Source organism: Ovis aries, chromosome 19 (assembly GCF_016772045.2).
Source record: "Ovis aries strain OAR_USU_Benz2616 breed Rambouillet chromosome 19, ARS-UI_Ramb_v3.0, whole genome shotgun sequence".
NCBI classification, from domain to species: domain Eukaryota; kingdom Metazoa; phylum Chordata; class Mammalia; order Artiodactyla; family Bovidae; genus Ovis; species Ovis aries.
The window spans coordinates 53,584,618-53,612,403 of record NC_056072.1 but is presented as its reverse complement, the minus strand read 5'-3'; the positions used below and the strand labels follow the sequence as shown (position 1 = coordinate 53,612,403).

Genomic DNA, 27,786 nt, shown 5'->3' with positions numbered 1-27,786 from the left:
ACGTTTCAGGTTTCACTCTCCTTTCCAACGCAGACCTACGGTCCTTCTTAGGCCTTCCACTCAGGCACGAATAAAAGGAGCTGTAATATATTAGATTCTTTGGGGTCTTGGTAATGTAAAAACACCCTCTGAAAGAACAGGGCTGCAGACCCCGAGCACTTTGCGGACCCCAGTCCGCGCACAGTCGCACTGCAGCGTTCCCGCCTCCGCTGCAGTTTAGAGCTCGCCGGATCCCGGGAAACTGACTGCGCGGCTCTTCGCGACGCCGCGGGGGTTTCTGCTCCACTGGAAATAGGGCTAGAACCCCTGCCTTAAGTGCGCAACTGTGGCATCCGCTAGCTAACCTCCGACCACAGCACACCCCCGCCCCCCAACTACCACCATCCTAGCTGTGTTTTCTTAAATGTACCCCGTTTACAGAGTCTCCTCTTGCGCATCATTAATTAGGGCACTTTGCAATTTACAAACCACCTGAGACAACTCCGGGTTCCAAACCCAGCTCAACAGATGACACTTCGGACCGGCTTAAGGAAATCAACCCCGAATATCCACTGGAAGGACTGATGGTGGAGTTGCAATACTCTGGCCACCTGATGCGAATAGCCGCCTCAGTGGAAAAGAGTCTGATGTTGGGAAAGACTGAAGGCAAAAGGACAAGGGGGCAGTGATGAGATAGCATCACTGACTCGATGGACATAAATTTGAACAAACTCCGGGAGATGGCGGAGGACGAGGGAGACCGGCCTGCTACAGTCCATAGGGTCGTCAAGAGTCGGACAAGATTTAGCGAATGAACAGCAACCCAACAAGCCTTAAGATCCGAGACATTTACCCTTCTCACCAGAGTCCTTGCTACGGACACCCTGTTAACATCAGGCCCAGACACGACAAAAAGTACACCTCGAGCCAGCCAGGAGTCGAACCTAGAATCTTCTGATCCGTAGTCAGACGCGTTATCCATTGCGCCACTGGCCCTGTACAAATTAGACCTGCATTGGAGGGCAGATCACGCCTTACGCACCTAACGACAGGCTCCACGACACTAGCGCAGCATTTCCGCCGCTGCGCGGGGCGCTGCGTGGTTCGGGTCTGCAAGCTCCCAAGGCTCCGCCTCTCCCCAGCCCACGCGCTCAGCCAATCCTCAGCCGCTACGTCACCGCGCTCTTCCTCGCCCTCCCACGGCATCGCGTCGGACTGTGCGCCCGTGGCGCTCGGTGCCCGCGCACTAAGTTTGTCCGCCGCCGCGTCCCGTTTCCTCTCTCAGCCTGGCGGGGCGGGGCGGTGGGAAGAGGCTGGGACCTGCGGCCGCTGGAGGAGGGTGACCGGTATCGCCGGAGCCGAGGTGGCGGCGCGGGGCGGCGCGGTCGGAAACCGAGGAGGGAGGCTGTGGTGCAGGATGGCGGCCACGACCTACGAGCGGCTGAAGCTGTGAGTTCCGCGGGCCCGGGGCCGTTGCCCGAGGGGGCCTGCAGGGCAGCGGGGTGCGGTGGGGGGCCGGTGTCGGCCGCCGGCCGCGGGGAGGCTTCCTGAGTCCCCGCCCGGGGCGGCGGGCCGGGTGTGGGACCCCCGCGCGCTGCCCGCCTTCCTGGCCGGGCGCGGCCGCCCCTGGGGCCCTGCCGGAGTCGCCACAGGCCCGGGAGCCACAGTCCCACCAGCCTCTCTCCGCTGGACTCCGCCTCAGCGCCCGCGGCGGGGGCGCAGAGCTGCTCGCCGGGCTTGGCGTTAGCATGCAGCCCTCCGGGCGCCCTCCTTCCCATTTTATTTTTTTTTTTGCAGAGGTGGCGTCTATATTTATCCTTATTGCTTAGTAGAGAAAAAGTTTTTTCCTTGTTTCATGGGCCCGTGGCAGCATTTTAAAGGCACACACACAAGTGGATAAACCTGGTCTAGCTGGCCGTTGAAGTCTTACCGACCAGTCTTTAGGCTGCAGGAAAATTTTAAAAGTACAAGTCAGTACTCTCAAGGTCCTAAAAAAGTCTACTTGGCTCTAAATGTTACGTCGCCCAAGCATAAAGCAGATTCCTAAGTCCGTGTTGATAGCCAGGGGCTTCTGTCGAGAATTTTTGGCTCTGCAGATCGAGTTGTCGGTAAAGCCAAGCTCTCGAGGCTTTCAGAAAATAGGCTCTGGTTATTAAGAGTTGTGAATTAGGTGTTTGTAGGGTTTGAGGTTTGTCCTGGATTAAAAAGCAGTAATGTGTACTTACCTTAGGGTTACCATCAGCCCTTGCACTTTGCTTGTCTGTGAATAACTTTGTTCTACCCACTTTGTGTTTTAATGTTTACCTCTAGACTGAAAATCCAGTGATTGGTACCTCAGAATGTCTTGGGCAGCAGAAGCAAATGTAATTTTCGAGAAGCTTATATGTCCTTAAATAAGTTAAAATATCTTGGGACTTAGGCAGAGATATCACATTTCCTCTACAGGGAAAGGAGGACAGCAAGATGTGGTTTGGACACTTCTTATGCTCACAGAATCTCAAGTGCACTTAACTTTCTGGAAGGTTAAGATGAAGGTTAAGGCTGCAGAATTGAAAGTGAGGTCATGTCCACGTCAGATGTTTTGCCTAAAAGACAATTATGTTTTCCTCAGCCGCTCCCGGCCCCCCACCTTGCCACGTCTCTTGACTCTAATTCCCTTGGAAACCCCCAGCTGCTCGCCTTCTCGCCTGGTTCTCCTTTGCAAGGTGATCCTTATTGGTTAAATGAGTCTAGGGAGCTGTCTTTGACTGTGGTACTGGCCAGACTCGTGTCACGTGGGCTGTCCTGGCTAATTAGGTTGCTGTTGTCTACCTGACAGTCACTGAAGGGTTTAATGGGATCCTGCACCAGGTGTCAATTGTGTTGAAGCAGTTTGGAGCCTTGGCTTGAATGCAGCTCAGCATTAGGTTATGAAACGCGGTCGAATTTTCCTGTGGCCAAGATTGAATGGGATGTAGAACTTGAGAGTTAGAGTGATAACTGCCTGGGAGGCACTGAATGCAGTCCCCGCTTAAAAAGGTGGGGCAGGGCGCTCCATGTACATAGAAGAGAAAGGAAAATGGGCACTTACAGGGTGAGCCTGATGCTTTTGTGTTGATTTTCGTGAGAAGCGGAAACTAGAAATTTGCTTGGGTGAAAAAGCAAATCTGGGGTTATAGGAAAGTCATGCTCCAGTTTGTCAGTTAACTTTTTCTGCCTGAAAAAATAGTTCTAAGTGCTTCTGTAAGTGAAGATACAACTATTGTTTGGAAAGATACAGCTTTTCTACAACTTTGTTTTTCTTTGTCAAGGAGTGTGTGTGTTGGAGCCTGCTCTTATCTCTTCTGTTTTGCCCTTGTGCTCTGAGGCCTCTCTGACCGGAGGGGTTGTGTTGTTGTTTTTTTGATGCACTGGAGGTAGAGGCAGTTTCTGACCCACATAAGAATTAGTGGGATGCAGTGGTCATTTTCTAAAGTGCCTAGAGATGTGTTTTAAGAGATGTGTGCAAGAGATGGTATGATTATTTTATAATGGAAGTGTTGTTACTGGCTTTATTTAAATAGTGACTGCTACTAAGTCACTTCAGTCGTGTCCGACTCTGTGCGACCCCGTAGACGGCAGCCCACCAGGCTCCCCCGTCCCTGGGATTCTCCAGGCAAGAACACTGGAGTGGGTTGCCATCTCCTTCTCCAATGCATGAAAATGAAAAGTGAAAGGAGTCGCTCAGTCTTGTCTGACTCTCTGCAATCCCATGGACTGCAGCCCACCAGGCTCCTCTGCCCATGGGATTTTCCAGGCAGGAGTACTGGAGTGGGGTGCCATTGCCGTCTCCGTTTAAGTAGTGAAGTGCTTGGGATTTTAAAAATCTGTCCTTTGTTATGCTGTACATTTTTTCCAACCCATCTCTGTCATATGACGTTCACCTCCCTAATGCCTGCATTTCATCCTCTCCTCTCCTGCTTACAGTCTCCAGTTCCATTTTATTGACCCATAGGATTAAGTCCACATTTCTTAGCTGCCTGTATTCTTGCCTGTCTGTCCCTTAACCTTATTTCCCATAACTGCTCGATGCCTTTTGTTTCTCATTTCGCCAGTCTTGGCCACCCTCTTTTTACTTCCAGGTGGGTCTTTTTTAGATGTTCGTATCCAGAAGGGCTTCTTCCTCTCTCCCTTCTTTACATGCTGATCACATTTGTGGTAGAGCTGAGAGAGTGCAAGCTGTTTTACTCACAGCGGACTTAATACTCCCTTGCCGCTTTGTGTCCTGACCCTGTTACTTACTCTCTCTCAGATGGGATTTAATCTGTAAAACGGGGAGGCTTCTACTTCACAGTATCATTATTACAAGGATTGACAGAATGGAGACAAAACCAGCATGCGTGACAGATAACTCCTCTCCTCTGTGAAGCTTTCCCCCCATATCTGTCTCTTCACTGAGCTCCTGTAACAGTTTACTCACAGGCACTAGAGCCCAGATGTCCATATGGGTTTGCCCGTTCTGTCTCTTAGGATTCATCAACAGTGTGCTTAGGATACACTGGACAGGAGGCTGAAAGTCAGAGCGCCCGATCATAGCGCTGTTCGTAGCACTCTCTCCCTGTCTGGAAACGATGAAATCATCATGGATACTTTGTTTCTCCAGCCGGGTTACGAGGACATAGAACATAATAGAAACATCTTAGTGTTGATTTCTTCTCTAGTCCTCCTCAGTACCCAGCACAAAGCCTGGTGCGTGGCAGGTCCTCAGTGGAGCACCTGCGGAAATGAAGAGAACTGTCTAGTGTAGAAAGTAGCAGTAGCACTTGAGAAAGATCACAGTGCGGGGTAATCTGGAGTGTATGGTGTAGCAGCAGCACCTTCAGGCACTCCTTGCATGGTGCCATCTTTCCAGTGCCTCTGTGAAGCTAGGCTGATGTGTGTTCTCTGTGAGTGTGGCAGACAGGGAGGTCACTGCCCTTGGCCCCGCAGGTGGGTCACGCAGCCCAGCGGTGGCAGCACTGGCCGTGGGGCGCAGCAGGCCCAGAGCCCGCCGACCTTTCCATTCCGATGCGCTGCTCACTACACACGATCTTATCTTCTCTTATCATCAGTTTGCTCTCATCTTAGTCCTGGGGTGGTATGGAAATGAGTTACTTATGATTGAAAATAACGGGCATGTTCAATTTTAATTTGAACATGTAGAAAACAATATTGATTTGTTTGGAATCTGAAATTTATATAACTTTAACATCCAGGCAGTTCTGCGTATCCTGTTTCATTTAAATCATTTATGTAAGCTTGATGTCAAACAGTGACAAATTTGAAATTACAAGACAGTTGACAACAGAAGTCCATTATTGGAAACACTGAAAGGTGTTTCTTCCGTTTGCAGTGTCAGCTGAAAAGCGTGTAAGGCAGGAAACCTGGAAAGTGAATCAGGCTGCAGCTTATATCTAGAGAAACGCTGTGTCCTCAGTTAAGAAGTGGCCTTTCTTTTTCAAAAAATTGTCATAGCTGTGAGGTCAACCAGGGCAGAGGTGCTGGAGCCCTGAGAACAGACGTAGGCTGGGCTAGTGTGATGACGGCGTCCAAAGTCTGTCCAGTACAGTGAGCATTCAGATCTTTCTTACACCTCTCTTCCTGACTGCCTGCATCCACTTCTGCCTCCCCCTGCCTGGCCTCCGATGACCACAAATCTGATCTCTTTTTTATGAGTTTGTTTTTGAAGTATAATTGACCTACAACACTATGTTAGTTTCTGGTACGCAACATAATGATTTGGTATTTTTGTGCTTTTCATAGAGTATAAATCTGGTTGTGCTATTTCATAATACAAAGATATTAATAACTATTGACTGTATTTCCCACATGGTACACTTCATACCCTTGACTCATTTATTTTCTAACCAGAAGTTTGTACCTGTTAATCTCCCTCACATACGTATTCCTTTCCTCCCTCTCCCTCCCTCCAATCTTGCATACACACCCCCCCCCCATGCCCCAGCACCCGGTTCCCTGCATCTGTGATTCCGCTTCTGTTCCTTTAGGTTTGTGTCTTTGCTTTGTCTTTTAGAGTCTACATACAGTTGAAGTCATATAGACTTTGCTTTTCTCGTTCTGACTCATTTCACTCACCATGATACCCTTTTAGTTCATTGGTTGTTAACAATGGCAAGATTTCATTCTTTTGTTATGGCTGAGTAATATTCCTGTGTGTGTGTGTGTGTGTGTGTGTGTGTGTGTGTATGTATATAAAACACATCATCTTTATCCATTTCTCTGTTGACGAGCACTTGGATTGTTTCCATATCTTGGCTTTTGTAAATAATGTTGCATTGAATGTAGGAATGCATTAATTTTTTCTAGTTACCATTTTTGTTTTCTTCAGTTAAATACCCAGGAATGGAATTGCTGGATCATATGGTAGTTCTGTTTTTAATTTTTTGAGGAACCTCCCTTCTCTTTTTCATAGTGACTGCACTAATTTATCGGAGAAGGCAATGGCACCCCACTCCAGTACTCTTGCCTGGAGAATACCATGGGCGGAGGAGCCTGGTGGGCTGCAGTCCTTGGGGCCGCTGAGTCGGACACGACTGAGCCACTTCACTTTCAGTTTTCACTGTCACCCATTGGAGAAGGAAATGGCCACCCACTCCAGTGTTCTTGCCTGGAGAATTCCATGGGCAGGGGAGCCTGGTGGGCTGCCATCTATGGGGTTGCACAGAGTCGGACACGACTGAAGTGACTTAGCAGCAGCAGCAGCAGCGCTGATTTATCACCAGGGCACAAGGGTTCCATTTTCTCCACATTCTTGACAATACTTGTTCTTTGTTGTCTGTTTGATAACAGCCAGCTGCCAAGTGAGAGACGGCGTCTCGTTGTGGTTTTGATTGGCATTTCCTTCATGAGTAGTGATGCGGGGCGCCTCTTCATGTGAATGTTGGCCATCTGAATGTCTGCTTGGAAGGATGTCTGTCCAGATCCTCTGCCCGTTTTTTAACCAGGTCACTCGTCTTTTTCCTCTTGAGCTGTTAGAGTTCTGTATGTCATATATATCATTTGCATATAACTTCTCCCATTCAGGAGGCTGCCTCTTGTTCATAGTTTCCTTCGCTGTGCAAAAGCTTTTTAATTTGATGTAGTTACATTTGTTATTTTTGATTTTGTTTCCTTTGCCTGCGGAGACATATCAAAAAAAAAATTACTGAGATGGATGTCAGAAAGCATTGTGCCTATGTTTTCGTCTAGAAATTCATGTCTTCAGAGCTTGCATTGAAATTTCTAACCCGCTTTGAATTCACCCTTGTGCACCGTGTGAGGGAACGCTTTAGTGCTTTTACACGTAGCTGTCCACAGTTTTTCCAACACACTGTCCTGGAGAATGTTCCCTGTGCACTTGGAAGAAGTCCTGTGTGTGTCTCTGTGCGTGCGCGCAGGCACGTGTGTATCTGTTACAGAATTTTGGTTTGTGGTTACTGCGAGGTTTACATATAGAAGTCTCTATCATTATTTTAAGCTGCTGCTCTCTTCAGTTGAAAAGCGCTGTAACCACCCTGCGCTTTCACGGCTCTCCTCCCCGCCCCCAGCCCCGCGTGTTTACTCATTTGACATCATGCTTTGTATCTTTTTGTTTTGCGTATCCCTTAACTACTCATTGTGGATGCAGGTGATTTTCCTGGCCGTGTCCACTGGCTGCAGAGCGCACGGTGGCCCAGAGCCGGAGTTGCCCTGCTGGTGGGCAGAGCTCAGTCTCAGAATGTGCGGCTGGGTTCTGATATGGCAGGCTGTAGGGCTGCAGTGGTCCTGGGGCTGTTGTCTGCCCACTGGACTGTGGGGCTGGGACCTAGGGGCCCCCAGGGGTGGTGCCAGCCCACTGGTGGGTGGAGCTGGGTCCCAGGGCCTCTGGCTGCAGGGTCCTGGGGATCCTGGGGCTAGTCCCGGGACCCTGGTGTCTAGGGCTGATCCCGTGCCCTTTGGTGTACAGGGCTGGGTCGTGGGGCAGCTGTGGACTCGGGTCTTAAGACAGCATGTCTGCCGGTGGGTAGGTGGGCTGTGTCTCTGCCTGGCCAGTTGCTTGGCCTGAGGTGTCCCAGTACTGACGCTTGTGGAGTCAGGCCAGGCTAGGCAGCTAGTGGGGCGAGGTCCTTGTGCTGATAAGCTAAGAGGATTCTAGAGTGGCAGGTGCCAGTGCCAGCGACCTTGTGATAGAGGGAGAGATGTCTGCCACCATCCTTCTCCCTCTGGGGTCGGCAGGTGAGTCTGACCCAGGCTCCTTTCAAATGATTGCTTCTGTCCTGGAGCATGGGAGATTCTGTGTGCGCCCTTTAAGAGTGGAATCTGTTTCCCATAGCCCTCTAGCTCTCCTGAAAGTAAGGCCCACTGGCCTTCGAAGTGAAACGCTGTAGGGACTGGTCTTCCCAGTGGAGGAGCGCCCAGCTGGAGCGCCCACTCCACGTGGGGCTGGGGCCCTTGCGCCTTGGGGAGAGCCTCTGCAGTTGAGGTATCCTCCCTTTTGGGGGGGCACCTGCCCGGGGGTATGGATCTTGCCTACCCTGCGTCTCCTCCCTCCTGCCGGTCTTGTGGTTCCTTCTCTGTGTCTGTAGTTGTAGAGGGTCTCCTGCTGGTCTCTCCCTTCGTCTCATCGGTGGTTGCTCTGTAAATGTGACGTGGGTGTGCCTGTGGGAGGAGGCGGGCTCACGATCTTCCTACCGTTGCCATCTTGGCGTCGCCTCTCCATGGACCTAACAGCCCTTTATTTTTAAACCTAATGGGCTTTGAAGTCCATGGTCTCTGGGATCAAGAAGAGAGAGTTCAAGCTTGGGCCTACTTTGATGTGTCTTCCAAAAACTAAGTGTCATCTTAACAGAGGCCAGAACTCTGGGTTGATGTCAAGTCTGCTGTCTTGAAAGACACCAGGTAGTATTCCTGTTGAGTTAGAATTGTTAACACCTCCTGGATTCTTATGACTTCACCAGTTTATTTTAGTATGTGATATTACTCTGAACTTTAGAGATTTGATATCAACAGCTTAGTTAATGATCAAATAATCTTCTCACAGGGAATTTCTTTAACTTCTGGAATCTACCTTGTAAGATAAGTAATTTGAAAAAAAATCACATCAGTTGAAGGCCATTATTTTTCCTTTTGCAACAGGAAGAAAATTTTGCCTATACACACACACACACATTTGCAAACCAGAGAATCAATCTTTATTTTTATCTTAGGATTTTTTTTTTTTTTTTTGGCCACAGAGAGGGGCATGTGAGATCTTAAGTTCCTCAAACCAGGGCTGGAATCCATGCCCGGGCATTGGGAACAGGGTCTTCACCACTGGACCAAAAGGGAAGTTCCTTGCCTATATTTGTTCATCATTGAGTGTTCTTAGTTTCTGTGTACTTAATCCGTTGAGAACTTGGTGTAGCCTGTTGACTGGTTGATTTTGGAAAAACTCCAGGCAGAACTTGGCTTTAGTGATGGTTTGTAGAGCTTCTAATCAGAGAAAACCCAGTTCCTCTCTCCTCTTATTGGGTACAGTGTAACTGCCGCAGAGTTCCCCGGGTAGCGCTAGTGGGAAAGAGCCCGCCTTCCAGTGCACGAGACATGAGAGGAGTGGGTTCCATCGCTGAGTCGGGAAGATCCCCTGGAGCAGGCAGTGGCAGCCCACTCCAGTATTCTTGCCCGGGAAATCCCATGGACAGAGGAGCCTGGCGGCTTATAGTCCGTGGGATCGAAAAGAGTCTGACAGAACTGCGGGACTAAACAAGAAACTAGTTGGAATGATACTTGCTGTTAAGATTAGTTGGCTTCTGGGCTGTTACTTGTAATTACTCTTCTTAGAAATGTTGATTAGGTAGCAGTCACTGTTCATATCTTCATTTTTCCAATTTATAAACTGTTTTCAACAACATCGATCAGCGCAGCCTGCTGGCAGCCCAGTAGTAACTTAGATTCAGCAAAGCTCCCAAAGCCCTTGGGCTAGATGGAACTCTTTTTTAGCTTGATCCACAGTTACTCTTATGTTTGTTTTTGTTCTTTTAACACCTTTTAAAAGTTAGTTATCATTGTCATCTAATACAAGGGAGCGGTTTGAAACGAACAACGCTATTGTGAAGAGCACTCTTCGCCCGCCCAAGCCCCGCGGTCCCAGAGACCTGCTTTCATGCTTGTAGGCTGTTTCCTCCGGTGCTTCGCTCTGCGCCTGGGAACGACACGCTTGCGGTGCCATTTCCTGATTTTTTTTCAGTTTTAGTCACATGATGACTTTCTGCTTCAAAAAATGGGAATTTAGTTTTTGTACCTCTCTTTCTCTCCTCTCAATGTGGTAATTTTAAGAGATTCAGTGCTCACATTATTATGGTTGCATATGATTGACTCAAAGGACATCAACAGTATGTTATTATATTTGCTTATAAAAGCGCTTTGTTTTTCCTTGAATTAGAAAGTGTCTTTTTTGATGGGCAGGTACACACTGCTGTGTTCAAAATGGATGACTAACAAAGACGCACTGCACGGCTCGTGGAACTCTGCTTGATGTTATGTGGCATCCTGGATGGGAGAGGGGTTTGGGGCAGAGTGGATACAAGTCTATGTATGGCTGTTCACCTGAACCACCGAAACATTGGTTGTTAATGGGCTAGTCCCCAGTACAAACTAAGAAGTTTTTTTAAAAAACTGCTTGTATTTTATTTGCTTGGCTTTTCTTTGTGTTCTTATTGCTAATAAAGCTTCAGTCTCTGGGACGGCAATAAAACTTCTCAGATAAGTCAGGTAGCTGTCGATTCATTTCCTTCTCTGAGTCTGGCCTCTGGGAGCCCTGTCCTCTCTGCGTTAATCTGACTGGCTGTTCCTTAGGCCTGTTGTGTAAGCTGTTGTCCTGGACCCTCGCTTCACCATCATCACGACAATGTCTTTTACCTCTCTCCTGCTCTGGATTCTGACTGTCGATTTACTCCATTTTGGTGAAAGAGCTTTTCCTTCTTTCCCAGAAAGAGTGAAAGAGAAGTATCTTTTCAGATGTTGCACGTCTGCAAATGTTTCCATGTTGTCCTCAGGTACATTTATATGATACTGTGGCTAAGTATAGAATTCTCAGCTGGGACTTTATTATCCTTTAGAATTGACTTTATTATCCTTTATTATCCTTGCTGTTAAATAGTCCAGAATGTGTTGCTGTTGAGTAATCCAGTAGTTTGCCTGTTGAATATTTCAGTACTTCTTTCTCTTACTTTTTTGGCTGTTCCCCCCCCCCCCCCCCCCCAGAAACTTTAGGATTGTGTCTGTACGGTGTTTTGAAATTTTACCCTGAATGTGCCTGTGTGTGTGTGTGCGCGCGCACGTGTGCGCTGTGCATGTTTATTTGGTGGCCCTTTTACATCTGGAAACTTGTCCTTTGGTTTGAGGTTTCTTTGATAGATTTCTTTTCTTGTCTGCTGTCCTGAAGTTCCCGCTCAGCGGATGTTGAGGGTCCTGGATTGTACCCCTCTCTTCCTCTCCCCGTTCTTCCTCTCTGTGCTCTCCTATTCTGCAGCTCTTTTTTTTTTTCTTAATATATATATTTCATTGAAGTATCGTTGACTTACAGTGTGGCCAGTGTGCAGCAAAGTGATTCAGTTATACACATATTATTTTTGAAATTATTTTCCACTATAGGTTGTAACAAGATATCAACTATAGTTCCCTGGGCTGTATGTAAACTTTTGTTGCTTGTTATCTATTTTTTTAATTGGAAATCTAGCATTCTAATCATAGTAAGTCAAACAAGTGTAAATACCTGGGCATTTGTATTCTTCAAAACATTTCAAGATAATTCTGATATGCACCTGGATTTTGAAAAGTGACTAGAGTTTTTTCTGTTAAGTTGTAGTTTCACTGATACAGAGTTGTTATTTTTCTGTTGACCAATCATACTGCAATGGTATTAAGTGAGTAATAGTTACATAATCACAGTAGTGAAAGATGTTTGTCAGTTTTCACAGTCAATAGCCAGACAAAAAAAAAACAGAAGTTAATTACGGTTGCAAGCCATAATGGTAACATAATTAAACAATATAAAATAATTATATACTATTGGAGGGTCAAGCAGAGTGTGGTAAGGGAAAGTGCGTACGTGCGCGTTTTAATCCACCCAGTCAGTCTTTTGGTTGGTGCATTTAAGACATTTACATTTAAGGTGACTATCGATGTGTAAGATCTTATTACCATTTCTTAATTGTTTGGGGTTTATTTTCTTTAGGTCTTTTCCTTCTCTTGTATTTCCTGCCTAGAGAAGTTCCTATAGCATTTGTTGTGAAGCTGGATTGGTGGTGCTGAATTCTCTTCACTTTGGCTTGTCTGGAAAGCTTTTCATTTCTCCGTCCACTCTGAAGGAGAGTCTTGCTGGGTAGAGTATTCTTGGTTGTAGAGTCCTCCCTTTCATCACTTTAAACATATGGTGCCATTCCCTTCTGGCTTGTAGAGTTTCTGATGAGAAATCAGCTGATAGCCCGATGGGAGTTCCTTTATATGTTCTTTTCCCCTTGTTGCTTCTAATATTTTGTCTCTGTCTTTAATCTTTGTCAGTTTCATTACTGTGTGTCTCAGTGTGTTCCTCCGCGGGTTTATCCTGTCTGGAACTCTCTGCTCAGATCCTTTCTCTCTTTCTCTTCTCCTTCTGGGACCGCTATAATGCTAATGTTGGTGCGTTCGATCTTGTTCTAGAGGTCTCTGAGGCTGTCTTCATTTCTTTTCCTTCCTTTCTCTGCATTCTCTTCTGTGGCCGTGATTTCCACCAGTCTGGCCTCCAGGCCGTTTATCTGTTCTTCTGCCTCAAGTCTTCTGCTATTGACTCCGTCCAGGTATTTCTTATTCATCTCTGTTTGCTTGTTCTTTAGTTCTTGTATGTCTTTGGTAAACATTTCTTGAAACTTCTTCATTGTTTTTCCTAGATCCTGGATCATCTTCCCTATCCTTACTCTGAAATGTTTTTCTGAAAGGTTTCCTATCTTTACTTCATTTAGTTGTTTTTTGGGGGTTTTATATTGTCCCTTCCTCAGGGATATAACTTTGTTTTTCATCCTGATTAACTTTATGTAATACGGTTTTTCTTTTCAGCCACTGTGGCAAGAAGCCACTTCTTGCTTCTTCTGTTTGCCCCCTGATGGAGGAAGCTAAGAGGCTTGTGTAAGATTCCAGATGGGAGGGACTGGTCGTGGGAAACACTGGGTCTTGCTCTGGAGGGCAGAGCCTTGCGCAGTAAAGCTTTCATCCAGTTATCTGCTGAGGGGTGGAGTCGCACTCCCTCCCTGGTACTTGTTTGGCCTGAGGTGACCCAGCTCTGGCGTCTGCAGGCTCTGTGGCAGGGTTGATGGTGACCTCCAAGAGGGCTTACACCAAGGGGCCCTTCCCGGCCTGCTGCTGCTGCGGACCCGCCCCCACAGGAGACCCTCCAACACTAGCAGGTGGTCTCGGTTCAGACTCCTGTGGGCGCACCGCTCCTTTGCTCTGGGTCTTGGTGTGCCCAGGGTTTTGTTTGTGCCTGCAAGGCTGCAGGCTCTGTTTCCCCCCGTCCTGTGGAAGTCCTGTAATCAGGTCCCGCTGACCTTCGCGGCCAGATCCCCTGGGGATTCCTAGTCCCTTTGTCAGATCTCCGGACTGGGAAGCCCTGCGGATTCTGAACCCTCACAGCAGTGGGAGAACTTCTTTGGTCTTCTTCTCCAGTTTTGGGTCACCCACGTGATGGGTATGGGATTTGATTTGATTGTGATTGCGCCCCTCCTCCCATCTTTGCTGCAGCTTCTTCTTTGTCTTTGGACATGGGATACCTGTTTTTTTGGTGGGTTCCAGCATCCTCCTGAGGAAAAGGTGATGGCACCCCACTGCAGTACTCTTGCCTGGAAAATCCCATGGATGGAGGAGCCTGGAAGGCTGCAGTCCATGGGGTTGCTAAGAGTTGGACATGACTGAGCAACCTCACTTTCATTTTTCACTTTCAAGCATTGGAGAAGGAAATGGCAACCCTCTCCAGTGTTCGTGCCTGGAGAATCCCAGGGACAGGGGAGCCTGGTGGGCTGCCATCTCTGGGGTCACAGAGTCGGACATGGCTGAAGCGACTTAGCAGCAGCAGCAGCAGCAGCGTGGAAGTCCTGTGGAAGTCCTTCCCAGTCCTAGGAAGTCTTGTAACCAAATCCTGCTGGCCTCAAGGTTGCATTCCCCGGGGACTCCCAGTCCCTCCGTTGGTTCCCCAGGCCGGGAAGCCTGACATGGGGTTCTGAGCCTTCACAGCAGTGGGGAAACTTCTTGGGTGTTCTCCAGTTTGTAGGTCGCCCAACCCAGTGGGTATGTGATTTGGTTTTATCGTGATTGTGCCCCTCCTGCTGTCTTGCTGTGGTTTTTCCTCTGTCTTTGGTCATGGAGTATCATTTTTGATAGGTTCCAGCATCCTCCTGTTGATGGTTGTTCAACAGATGGTTGTGATTTTGGTGTTCTCGCAGGATGAGATGAACGCGTGTCCCTCTACTCTGCCTTCCTGCACTGGAGGCCCCTTTATTTTCCTTGTAGTTCAGATCACCATCTGAAATCACGGAATCACTTGCATGAGTATTGTCTTTCCCGTTACCATGTAAGCTCTGTGATCTGGAGACTTTGTACCTCTAGTACCTAACAAGGCCTGGCATGAGGTAACACTCCTAACTTGGCCCGCATTACACAGTTCAGTTCAGCCACTCAGTCGTGTCCGACTCTTTGCGACCCCATGAATTGCATCACACCAGGCCTCCCTGTCCATCACCAGCTCCCGGAGTTCACCCAAAATAATGTCCATCGAGTCGGTGATGCCATCCAGCCATCTCATCCTCTGTCGTCCCCTTCTCCTGCCCCCAATCCCTCCCAGCATCAGAGTCTTTTCCAATGAGTCAACTCTTTGCATGAGGTGGCCAAAGTACTGGAGTTTCAGCTTTAGCATCATTCCTTGCAAAGAACACCCAGGACTGATCTCCTTTAGATTGGACTGGCTGGATCTCCTTGCAGTCCAAGGGACTCTCAAGAGTAATGAGCAAAGTTGGGGCTAATTACATCTGGTGATGTCCATGTGTATGTAGAGTCTTCTCTTGTGTTGTTGGAAAAGGGTGTTTGCTATGACCAATGTGTTTTCTTGGCAAAACTCTGTTAACTTTTGCCCTTTTTCATTTTATACTCCCAACTTTTTGAGGCCATAGTTTATTATTATCTGTCTTAATAATATTATAATAAACCCAGTGGGCTTCCCAGGTGCCAGTGCAGGAGACACGAGATACAGGTTCAATCCCTGGATTGGGAAAATCCTGTGGAGAAGGAAATGGCAACCCACTCCAGTATTCTTGCTTGAAGATCCCATGGGCAAAGGAGGCTGGCAGGCTACAGTCCATGGGGTCACAAAGAGTCGGACGTGATTAATACACACACCACCTTAACAATAGCCTCAATCTCCATTGTTTTAGTGCATGCAAATCTTGATTTTCACTGTTGTTTTTGTTGATGGTTATTTCCTGAACCATGCTCAGTTGCTTGCGGAAGTTACCCAGTTTCTCTCTTGAAGATCCAACTTCATTTTTGTTGAACTCATATTAAAAAGTTGCATACATTTTGAGTACTCTTTCCCAACCCTGATTTTATCCTATTTTTTATTTTGTAGAGTGTCTTTCTTCCCCTCAAGAACATTATAGGTGGCATTCTAACAAAATACCAAAATGTTAAAGTTTATTTTAAGCGATTTCCTAGAAATGCATTTCTTAGTATTTTTGGCTAACACGTCTTGGTTACTGTGTATCAAGTGTTCTGAGAGTCTCTCAATGGTTAGCTCTTTGCATCCTCACAGCAGTGCTGTTTCACGAGTCTGGTGGTATCCCTATTTTGTTGGAAAGGGAACTGAAGAACAGAGAGCATAAGGAGCGTGCCCAGGTTCACACAGCGCAGTGAGTCTGGTCCCGCAGGCCGTGCTCCTGACGGCTGTGCGGCATTCCCTCCGCTGCTGCTGACTCGAGTTAGATTCTGGTGTGATTGTCTTCTGTGAGTCACAGCGCTGCCAGAGCAGACTGGAACCGTGTCAGCCGCAAGTCAGAGTTGCAGTGAACACATAGGAACCGCATAACAGCTTTATCTGTTCAAAGGCTGGGGAAGTGATGCCAAGTTGAACTACATTGTTGCAGTAGGTTTTGGGGAAGTGTTCATGTCATTTCCTTCAGTTGTTTATGGTTTTGAACTTCTTCTTAGGCACATCACCCCTGAAAAATTTTATGTGGAAGCTTGTGATGACGGAGCAGATGATGTACTTATCATTGACCGCGTGTCCACAGAAGTTACGCTCTCAGGTACGTCACGGCCAGGGTTATGAGCGTCCTGAAAGACGTTACATCTCAGTTGCAGTAGCAGTCAAACTGACGAGGTCTGTGTTGGTGTGTGGATCTCTGAGCGCCTTCTTAGAAAAAATTTAATTCTTACTACCTCATTTGATTTTTGTGCCTTGATTTTATGCTTTTTCTTGAAATTTTTAGCATTTTACTTTTCATAAGGATTTAAAAACTTATTTATTTGTTCTCTCAACGGGACTGTAACAGGATTGATTTTGTTGATGTTAATGTTCCTCTAACTATAAAATTTGAAGTGTTAGAGTGTGAGAACGTTGTTTTAGCATAAAGTGTGGAATTTTAACAACCGCTTTGTTTTTGAAACTATTCATGACTATGAGGATAATTTAATAAATGAAAAATTATATATATATCAGTAAAACTTATGTTTTAGGCAGAATGGTTTTCCTAACCTTTATCTAAACTATCTGTATTTTGGTTTTGCTTCTCTGGGGTGTGAAAAACAACTTGTTGTTAAATTGTGTGGAACACTGATTTCTGACTAGATTAATGTGAAATAATCTCAGTGACAAATCAGTGTGTCATGTGAGAATCACATTTAGAAGGTCGTATGTCACTTATTTAAAAATTCACCTCTAGACAGAACTCTCTTATTTTTTTCTGAAGCACAGTATTTGGGTGACCATAGGGTAGGCATTCAGTAAATAGTAACTATCCTCAGAATGGATAAAGTGAAACATGAAGATATTTTGCATAGGATACGAAAGTGTAAGAAAGTTAGGACTAAGTCTGTTTTCTTGAGTATCTGCTTGTTTTCGTTAAGTACTGTATATAACTTCGTTTGACCAAATGGAGTGATAGCTGTTTTAGTTTGGTGATGTGGCCTTTCCTGTGACTTGCTTGGTGGCTGCTCTCTCAGAATGGCTGACTGCTTTTATCACACTGTTAGTTTACTTCTAAACTTTAGTACCCAAACTTCTTTATACCACATTGATACAACCTAGTGTCTTATAAAAGCTTCAGTGTAGATGTATTTTCAGTTACTCTTTTGACCTGTCAGTGACGTTTTATTTGTAAGTAGACATTGCTGACCCATTTGAGTGGACAAAGCTAAAGGTCTTGAACAGTGTGGATGTAAAAATGTTAGTGGTCATCGGTAGACACATGAAGAGATGCTGACCTGAAGCCAGTGATGATGAGAGCCTGTTGATCCCAGTTTCTCTGCCAGTTTCCTTTTACCACTGGGAATGCAGACCATTGCCACGGAAAGCGGAGTTTTTTTTTCTTTTTTCTTCCATGAAAAAGTATCATGGTCCTAGGAATTATCACCCCGGTGGCTCAGATGGTAAATCATTTGCCTGCCATGCAGGAGACCTGGGTTCAATCCTTAGGTCAGGAAGATTCCCCTGGAGAAGGGAATGACTACCCACCCTAGTATTCTTGCTTGGAGGATTCCACGGACGGAGGAGCGTGGGCTGTAGCCTGTGGGGCCGCAGAGAGTCGGACTCGACTGAGTGCCTGACGCTTTTACTCCCTTGCTGCCACACTCTGGTTATTATGACTGAACAGCTCCATCAGTAGTGCGTTTATCATTCTCTCAACGTGTTCGGAGTGTCCTCTGAGCTTCTTACTGCACTGGTGTTCCCATTTTTCATGGTGGTTAGTTATGGCATAGCATTACTAAGTAAATTGAATTATTGAGAGAAAAGTAAATTTTAGAATTACAGGAGTGCCGTAAAGAAACAAGACAGCAGTGTTTCAGAATGGATGCTAATTACAGTGTGACTGAAAGAAACAGTTTATAGCCATGTAAACTTGGGAAACTTTGAGTGAAACCACGGAGCAGCTTTTCTCACGTAGGCCTTCTCAGAGCCTCTGCTCTGCCACTGTGCATTGTGACTCAGGAAGCAGAGTTGCTGTGGATGGAGCGAAGCTCTTCTTTGACTGGGAGACCCTACTTTCCCTCCTTTCTGCCATTATTCCCTAAACGAGAGTTCTACAAAATATGTTTTGTGTAGCTCCTTGGCTTAAAGTTTACCAGTTGTGAAACGAACCTTGCACCTAAGGTTCTCTTCGTTCGTGAGGGCATTGCTGATAAATCACAGCTGATGATGCGGCCTCCCTGGGTGCTTGCGTCAGCTCTCAGGCACCAAGAGGAGCCTTCTCCTGCCTCCTTCCCCTCGTGGCTCTTTGCCCCCACTTCCCACATTCTTAGGAACCCATTCCATTTCTTGCATGTTGAAATTAAAATCTCGTCTCAACCTCCATTGACTTTCTAATTCTCTTAAAGGGATAGGTTCGGTTTCTGACAAGAGGCTGAATAAGTTATTTGAAAATTGCCGTTGGAAATAATCCATACTTTACATAGTGAGGTTGCTGAAGCATGCTACTTTTGGCACCATATCCTAGACCAGGCAGAGACCTTTGTGATGTGACATGGACATCTTTGTTGTATATTCTGCCAAAATGTAGGTCTAGCGTTAATGAAGGAATATCGCTTTCTTAGAACAAAGCATGCACATTGATTTAGTTGAAGTAACCATTGAAATGAAACTAAATTTCTCTTTCTGTTGCTGAGCTTTTTCTCAATGAATTTTCTTTTTTCCTTTACTTTTTTCTTTAAAGTCAAGAAAGATATTCCTCCTTCAGCAGTCACGAGACCAATATTTGGTATACTGGGCACAATCCATCTGGTGGCAGGTAAGAAAAATGAGCTAAAGTGGGGGCAAACGGTAATTAAATCGACCCTATCAGAGTATAAAGATGAAGGCACACTTTATATCTTACTTGAAGCAGTGAATCTGTAGTTTAGGTATTTGTACTTAATTTCTAAGAGTAATATACCCCTAGTAGTAAGTGGTTGCATTTATAAGGCTGAGGTTCTTTTTTTTTTAAAGTTTTGATTTTGGTTTTATTCAACTGGAGTTGAAATCTCTAGTCTGCTAGAGATTTTTCATAAATTTTAAGAGTATTTACACAAAAATTTTAATGCATCGATGAACCAGAGTATTCTATACCTTCAGCTCCTCACTGGGGTTGATTATGACATAGAGCATGTTAGAGAATGTTACCTGGTTCTAGTTATTAGAAGAGTGATTTTTTGAATTTAAATTTTATTTCATACTTTTAAAAAGTTCCTATTGTTTCAGGCATACAGTTATATGCTGAATATAACTGAATGCTGTTATATCTATAAAATGCTGAATGCTGTTATAAAAGATGCAGGTCCCTTTTGTCCTGCAGTTTACAGTCAAGTGAGAGAGGCATTTAAATGGTAAGTTACTACAGTACAGTGTGACAAGTTCTAGTAGAGAGCTATACCTAGGAAAACTTCCAGAGAGGGCACTTTTGGTTAGAGCCCCAGACAGATCTGAAGAATAAATGTGGTGGTAAAGGCGTTCCCTGGCTTATTTGTGGGAGGGAGAGGAGGTGGCCAAGGTCAGGGTCGGTGTGTTATACATGGTGCTTTGATGGCTTCTTGCTTCCTGACCGCTCGTCTTTGGAGTGTCACAGTGACCAGTTAGCTATGCCGCCAAGCACATCTCTCTACCATGTGGAATAACGGGCCGACGTGGGGGATGTAGACGGGACACTGTCCTGCACTGGCCGAACCTCATGACCTGTCATGCTTTAAGCTGCACATTGGGAAATGCGTGAGCAGAGGCGTGTATGCTTAGGGCACACTTAGCGGGGAAAGAGAGAGAGAGAGGTGTTTTCTGTCTCTTATTTTCTATCTGCTAGGATCACGACTCTGGTTACCAAAAGCTTTTGCTTTTACCTTTTTGAGAAAAAATTTGACCTTTCAAAAAAATATTTTTAAATAATATGCTTGTCTCTCTATTCATAAATTATAAGATTGCCTTAAAAACGTACTTGTCCTTTATTTAGCACGCTCCCGCCTCTGGAGTTTAAAGCACTGCCACTCCTGGCTTTCTGGTTGCCTTGTTTCTATTTACCTAAGTTTGGCTTTGCTTTTTGCAGGTAATTATCTAATTGTCATTACCAAAAAGAAAAAAATAGGTGAATTTTTCAATCATGTAATCTGGAAAGCAACAGATTTTGATGTCCTTTCTTATAAGAAGACGATGTTGCACTTAACTGATATTCAGGTAAGGACTGGAAGCGCTTACTAATTGCAGAACCCAAAGAAGTCCCGCGGCGTGGGTGGGGAAGGGAGGTGGAACACAGAATGTTTGGTGGAGTTAAAACAATGTATTTATCTGGCTATCTTAGTTGCAGTGTGAGGGATCTCTAGTTGCGGCAGGCATATTCTTAGTTGCGGCATGTGGGATCCAGTTCCCTGATCAGGGAGAGAGAGAGATATATATATAACCCTTCATATATTTTACTGCTCTTGGGTTGTTGCTTATTTTTTTTTTACTGACTCAATTCTTAAAATATGAAATTTCATAAAAGAGAAAAGAACAAACTGAAAATGCCCATGTACTCAACACATAGATTTAAGTTCGTATTTAAGAGTTAGAAACTGGTTCCGGCCTAGCTGTGTGATAGTCCACCAGGGCACAGAGCAGATGGCTCATAAGTTGCATGATGGGAGCAGCACAGGCACTGTTCAGGCTACTCTTGATACAGTTTTGACAAGAAATAAAATATTTTAAATTCTTGATGTTTTAAATTATAGTGTACTAAATAGTATTAGTTTTACTATGTTTTCATTTTTCCATTTATAACTTACAGTAGGAGAGTATTTTAATGTTTTGAGTTTTTAAAAATCTGTCAGTGCAACAGGTGTAATTTTTCCTATTGATTATTAACATAGGTTAAGATTATTGAGAAGGATAGGCTGGTCATTTGCATGGTCCAGCCCTATCGTGCAGAACAAAGACTGCCTGTATTCTTATTCAAGCTATTTTTGCTTGAAGTATTTTAAAGAACTTAGTTGAATGGGATTAACTCTTCTATTTTTTGAAAACTGCGTTAAATTACCATTATGTTTAGAGATTTATATCTATGGAGTATTTGTTTTCTAAATGTACATTATAGTATTTGCTTTCAAAAATTTTTACATTGTATTTTTATTCCCAGAATTACAAAAAGTTTGTTTTTAAAAGAAAGCTAACTATTCTGAAACGTGAATCTTAACCTGTAATGGACATTTTAAAAAATTAGTCCTAACACTATTGTCTTATTGACTAAGTAAAGCTGTAGAATGGCCTTCCCTGGTGGCTCACTGGTAAAGAATCCACCTGCCAACGCAGGAGACATGGGTTCGATCCCTTGCTCAGGAAGATGCCCTGGAGAAGGAAATGGCGGCCCACTCCAGTATTCTTGTCTGCAAAATCCCACGGACAGAGGATCCTGGCAGGCTATAGTCCATAGGGTTGCAAAAGAGTCGAACACAACAGCAACTTAAAATTCAAAATTTATTTAAACTTAAAATCTATTTTTTCTCCTACTTGTATATCAGTCAGTATATTAATATATCATCCTCTGTGAGACATGATCGTTTAAGGCAGTGAAGATGTTTACATTTAATAGCCCCGTAATAGTGAACAATTTCTTCTTGATTGCTCTAGTTTGTTGTCAGGCTGTGTAACTAATTGCATCTTCCGTTTTTCAAAACAGTGTTGAGGCCAAAATAAATTTTGTAGTATGTAGATTTGTAATGTGTAGATTAAATGTTAATCATTTGTTAAACATTAAGTATTACCAGACATTAAAAATTACTATTTTAAACAAGGATAAAAACGAACGTCAGTCTCAGTATTCATTGTGAAAGCCAGCTAAAATGATTATCAGAAAATAAGTAGAAATATTACTTTTACTGAATCTTCCTTTCTCTCCTATTGAAGTATAGTTGATTTACAGTATTTGTTTCAAGTATACAACATGGTAATTCAGTATTTTTATGCATTATAAAATGATCACCACAATAAATCTCCTTACCATCTGTCACCATACAAAGTATCATTGACTGTACTCTCTATACTGTACAATTTATCCCCATGACTTGCTTATTTTATAGTTGGGAGTTTGTATCTCTTAGTCTCCCTTCCCTACTTCACTCATCCTTCTTACCTGCACTCCTCACTGGTAACCATCAGTTTGTTCTCTGTGAGTCTGTGTCATTTTTAATTTCTTTCATCGTTGTCTTATAGTTTTCCAGTGACACGTTTTCTTCCCATCTTGGTTAAATTTTTTTCCTGGGTATTTTATTCTTTTCATGCAGATGTACATGGGATTTTCTCCTTAATGTCTATTCCCAGTTAGTTCATTGTTACTGTAGCGAAATGCGATGGACTTCAATATATTAATTTTATATCCCAACTTTTACTAGTTTTTTTGGTGGCATCTTTCCTTTAGGGTTTTCTATGTGTGGTATCATGTCATTTGCAAGCAGTAACAATTTTAGTTCTTCCTTTTCAGGTTAAATTTCTTTGATTTCTTTCGTCTAATTGCTATAGCTCAGTTCAGTTCAGTCTCTCAGTCGTGTCCAACTCTTTGCAACCCCATGGACTGCAGCATGCCAGGCTACCTTGTCCATCACCAACTCCCGGAACTTACTCAAACTCATGTCCACCAAGTTGGCTAGGACATCTGATATGTTGAGTAAAGGTGGTAAGAATAGGCATCCTTGTCTTGTTCCTTAACTTAGAAGAAATGCTTTCAGATTTTCCCTGTTGAACTTGATACTGGCTATAGGTTTATCATATATGGTCTTTATTAATAAGGTATGCTCCCTTCATGGGCTTCCCTGGTAGCTCAGCTGGTAGAGAATCTGTCTGCAATCTGAGAGACCCTGATTTGATTCCTGGGTTGGGAAGATCCTCTGGAGAAGGGGTAGGCTACCCACTCCAGTATTCATGAGCTTCCTTGGTGGCTCAGATGGGAAAGAATCCACCTGCAATGCAGGACACCTGGGTTTGATCTCTGGGTTGAGAAGATCCCCTGGAGGAGGGCTTGGCAACCCTCTCCAGTATTCTTGCCTGGAGAATCCCACGGCCAGAGGAGCCTGGTGGCTACAGTCCCTGGGGTCACAAAGAGTCGGACACGACTGAGCGACCAAGCGCAGCACACGTGCTTTGTCGAGAGGTCTTATCACAGATGCATAATAGATTTTGTAAAATGCCTTTTCTGCACCTGTTGATGATCATACGATTTTTATTCTTCAGTTAATGTAGTATATTGTTTGACTGGTGGGTATTGAACTGTCCTCCCATCCTTGGGCTCAGTACCATTTGATCATGGCATGAGATCTTTTTAATGTATTGCTGAATTTGGTTTGCTAGTATTTTGTTGAGGATTTTGCCTTGTGTTCATCACTGATACTGGCCTATGATTGTGAGTTTGTGTGATAACTTGATCTGATGTGAGTATCAGGGTGATACTGGCCTTTTGGCATGAGTTTGGCAGTTTGGCATTCCTTCCTCTTCAGTTTTTTGAAATAGTTTCAGAGAGGCGTTCACTGGTTTAATTCACCGGTGAAGTTGTCTGATCCTGGACTTTGGTGGTTTTTAAATTACTGATTCAGTGTCATTGCTGGTAATAAATCCGTTCACATTTTCTATTTCTCCCTGGCTCGTCTTGGGAGGTCGTTCCTAGAAGTGTGTCCGTCTCCTCGGTTGTCTGTTTCTTTGGCGGGCGGTTGCTTGTAGTAAGCTAGTAAGCTCTTCTGTGCTTTGTGTCTCTGCGGTGTCCGCTGTAATTTGTCCTCTTTCGTTTCTGACTTTACTTAGTTAGGTCCTCTCCCTTTTCCCCTTGATTCGTCAATTTTGTTTTCCCTTTCAAAGGATCAGGTCTTGGTTTCATTGTTCTTTTCTCTTGTCTGCCCTGGGGTGTCCGGGTGCTGTTGGGCGCAGAAGCCACCCCCCACCCCCGGCCACCTGCACTAATAGGCGTTAAGGAGGTCCAGAATGGCACTTGCTAGCGCTGCTGTCCTTCTGGTAGAATGAGCTCTCTAAGGTGGTTGCTGCCGGTGTCTCCGTCCACAGTGGCAGTCCCAGCTGCCTTCTGCCTGTCCAGGAGGCTTGCTGAGACCACTAAGTGGGTCTGGCCCTGGCTCCTTTCAGGTGCCCCCTTGCTAGGCCTTGGAGCGCCTGAGAGTCTCTGCAGGCCTTTAGGAGGGGAGTCTGTTTCCTGCAGCGGTCCTGCTCTCCTCTATACAAGCCCTGCTGGCCTCTGGCCTTCAAATCCAGACATTTCTGGGAGCTTGTCTTGCTGGTACAAGATCGTTGACCTCAAGAGCTGACGTAGGACTCAGACCCCTTGCTCACTGGGAAAAACCTCGGTAGTCGTGATAATCCTCCCATTTGCGAATCACTTGCTTGAGGGTGTGGGTCTTGACTATACCAGGTCTTCACCTCTCTTACCCATCTCATGGTTCCGTCTTAATATCTTTAGCTGTGAAAAACCTGTCCTACCAGGCTTCAGCTTGCTTTCATAGACAGTTGCTGTGTGGATTGTTGTAATTTTGGTGCCTGTGGGAGGAGGTGAGTTCAGGGTCTTCCTTCATTACCACCTTGACCACTGTATTCTCTCCTAGACTTTTCCATTTTTGCTTTATTTTTTTAAAAGAATTTTTTTCTTCTGTCAAATGAGGATAATTATGCTAACCTCGCAAGGAGTTTCTGAGAACATGACAAGAGAATCTATATAAAGTATCTGAGACTCAGTAGGTCATAACTTAAGGTGGTGGTGTTTGATTAAACTACCTCTTCTGCCCTTTAGAGCAAAAATTGTGAAGGATGCTAATGGCAAGGAGGTCTGCCTCCCAGTTTCTGTAATACCCTGTGCTCCTGAGCGCTGTCCATGTGACAGGAACTGTCCCAGGTCCGAGGGAAGTGAGCATCCCCCTCGTCCAGTCTTTGTGCTGATGGCAGTTAACAGGGCTTGACTTAAAGGTTTTTACTTTGACCCTGTGATCATGCTGATTGCTTTTCAGGGATAAGATAGACTGTGTTCTCTGCTTTCTTTGCAGTTACAAGATAATAAAACTTTCCTGGCAATGATGAACCATGTGTTGAGTATGGATGGGTTTTACTTTTCAACGACATATGATTTGACCCATACTTTGCAGCGGCTCTCCAACACTAGTCCAGAATTCCAGGAAATGAGTCTGTTGGAAAGGGTAAGCTTAATCTTCCGTTTTTTTAAAATTTTGATTTATTTTTGTATTTTTAGGAGCATGCCTCTATTTTATCCAAAAAATATATATTGATTTTTCTCAGTCCTGGCTGTATCAGGATCATGTATGGGGCTTTGGAAACATACCGTGTTTCAAGTAGACATCACACTTCCAGATTCAAGATCCCAGAATCTGTATGTTTCACAGACACGATTGGGAACTGCATTTGTGCATTTTCAGAAATCTAACTTGAACACACATGTTGGTCATTTCCTAGCTCTCAGTGGTCTGTGGTATAATAGAACATTAGCAACACCATTGTGCTTGTAAAATTAATATTCTAAGAGATGAACTTCTTTTTGTAGTGGTGTCATTTATAGCTTTAACAACAAGAAAAGTAACAGCTTGTTAACTTGGAAAATATGCTTTTGTTTAGTGTGGATTTTTTTGTGATTTCCCCCTCCCCCGCCTTCTCTTTTTTAATTAAGCATATCTTTAAAAGTAGACCTCAGATGATCTTAACATGAAATTTCTGCTGTTCAAGAACCTAGATAATTACTGCCTTGATTTTTTTGTTGTTGTTAACAAAAATAGATATGTTTAGGGGGGCAGATAGCATTTATAAAGTTGCAGTCAGTTATCTATTGGCTTAGACTATATGAAATTGCCACTAATTCACCATTTTTGACACATAAAAGTGATAATTTTATATAGTTCAACCTGAATCAATATTTTAGTTGACTAACTTACTAAAGACTATAATAGTCTACTCTGGTAAAATTGTATGTAGTCTTAGGTATAAGGAGAAGGAGGCAACAAAGGATGAGATGGTTAGATAGCATCACTAACTCAGTGGATGTGAATTTGAGCAAATTCCAGGAGACAGTGGAGGACAGAGGAGTCTGCAGGAGGACAGAGGCATACTGCAGTTCATGAGGTTGCAAAGAATGGGACATGGCTGAGCCCACGCTGATTTTAAAACTTCTCTCTCAGGCAGATCAGCGGTTTGTATGGAATGGTCATCTTCTCCGAGAACTTTCTGCTCAGCCAGAGGTAATGTACACTGAATTAAACCAGCTTATTTGTCACCATCCAGGTTGTAATTGAATACATGTTACATAACGGCTAGTTAATCACTAAGGATTTTGGCAAAGAAATCTGATTTAGCTGTTTATAAACTTGTGGACTTCGATTAGATCTACCCTCTCACATCATTCTAGGTTGAAGAAGCCTAGTTATTTTACTTTGCTCTTCTATGGAAGCCTTAAATAAGGAAAAAATATCTGAGTAAAAATAACATTGCTTTCCGTAAGGAAGAGAGAGAGAATACGTCTTGGAAAATGAACAATGTAGAAATCGGGCCATAGCTAATTCCCCAGGCAAGTGGGAAGCTCTGCATTTGCGTCTCTAAGGGACCCTGACTCCCTTCAGTCACCCAGGATAGATGTGCATAGATGTCACCTCCCTCTGTTCCTGGATTACACAAATGAGGTATAGACAAGGAGGCCCACTTCAGAAGCGTAATGTATGGAATCTAGGTAAATAGATTTGCCTGAGGGCTTCATTTTTTGACATTTGCTTTGCTTTTGTGGGAAAAGTAGATTGAACTCCCTGGAGGAGTGCAGTTGTTGTAGGCCAAGACTGACAAAGAGAGATAAACACTCTGGCCCTTTGTGTAGTCTTGTTAGTGTTCCAGTATCTATGAATGTTCAAGCCCAAATGATTCCAGCAAATACTTAAATTTTTTAAATTGCAAAGGCAGTGTGACAGTAGAAACGTTTCATTAACATTACGTTGCCCGTAAGTTCGCTGCTTTGTTGTATTCGTGTATTACCTCCCCATCTCTAAACATTTTTTATATAGTGCTTCTTTTTATTATTGCAGTATATTTATTCCTAAACATTATCTTCATTTCAGGTCCATCGGTTTGCCCTTCCGGTATTACATGGCTGTATCCTTACATATTACTCTTCAGTTTTGTGGCAGTCTTTGTTTAAATATTACTATAAGGCAGATTTAAAGACAGTCTCAACTGTTACATGAGAGTATTTTAGAATTAGTAGATACTGCTTTTGATAAAATCAAACCTATTAACAAAATCTGAGAATACTGGTTGTAAATGACCTTTTTTTGTTTGTTTTTTTTTTCAAATAGAATGAACTCTTTATAGACTAAATCATGTTCTCTCTCTCCCAGAATTCTGGGGCTAGTGGGTTAAAAGAAGAAATATGTCCACTGTGTTTTGGCTTTTTAAGACTTTATCAATTCAATAAGAATAATTTTAGCCTGACTCGTGAACATTTTTCTTAGTAATTAAGAAAGACTCAGGAACTAGGGTGACCAGCAACTTGGAGAGGAGAATTACAGTTGAAAATTCTATTTGTCATTTGAAATAGCCCCAGGAAAATGAAACATAGATGTTTTTACAAAGAGTGATGCTTGCGG

General features: G+C 44.2%; 1 protein-coding gene and 1 non-coding gene across 5 annotated transcripts in view; one reads left to right on the top strand and one right to left on the bottom strand.

The window, feature by feature from the left end:
- Positions 1-902: 902 nt before the first annotated feature.
- Positions 903-975, bottom strand: TRNAR-ACG (transfer RNA arginine (anticodon ACG)). The gene has a single exon. It is a non-coding gene; the product is annotated as a tRNA-Arg (tRNA).
- A 312-nt stretch (positions 976-1,287) lies between these two features.
- SACM1L (SAC1 like phosphatidylinositide phosphatase) overlaps positions 1,288-27,786 on the top strand; it is a 53,139-nt gene continuing 26,640 nt past the window's right edge. For 3 of the 4 annotated variants that reach the window (XM_042236384.2, XM_004018518.6, XM_060402608.1), the window contains exons 1-7: positions 1,288-1,428; positions 16,162-16,259; positions 18,882-18,956; positions 20,238-20,365; positions 25,195-25,344; positions 26,335-26,394; positions 27,259-27,292. In XM_042236384.2, the coding sequence (XP_042092318.1) occupies positions 1,397-1,428; positions 16,162-16,259; positions 18,882-18,956; positions 20,238-20,365; positions 25,195-25,344; positions 26,335-26,394; positions 27,259-27,292 (577 nt within the window). In that variant the 5' untranslated portion in view covers positions 1,288-1,396. Of the gene's footprint in view, positions 1,429-16,161; positions 16,260-18,881; positions 18,957-20,237; positions 20,366-25,194; positions 25,345-26,334; positions 26,395-27,258; positions 27,293-27,786 lie in introns of those variants that run through there. The other variant, XM_027957741.2, reaches the window with a different exon arrangement.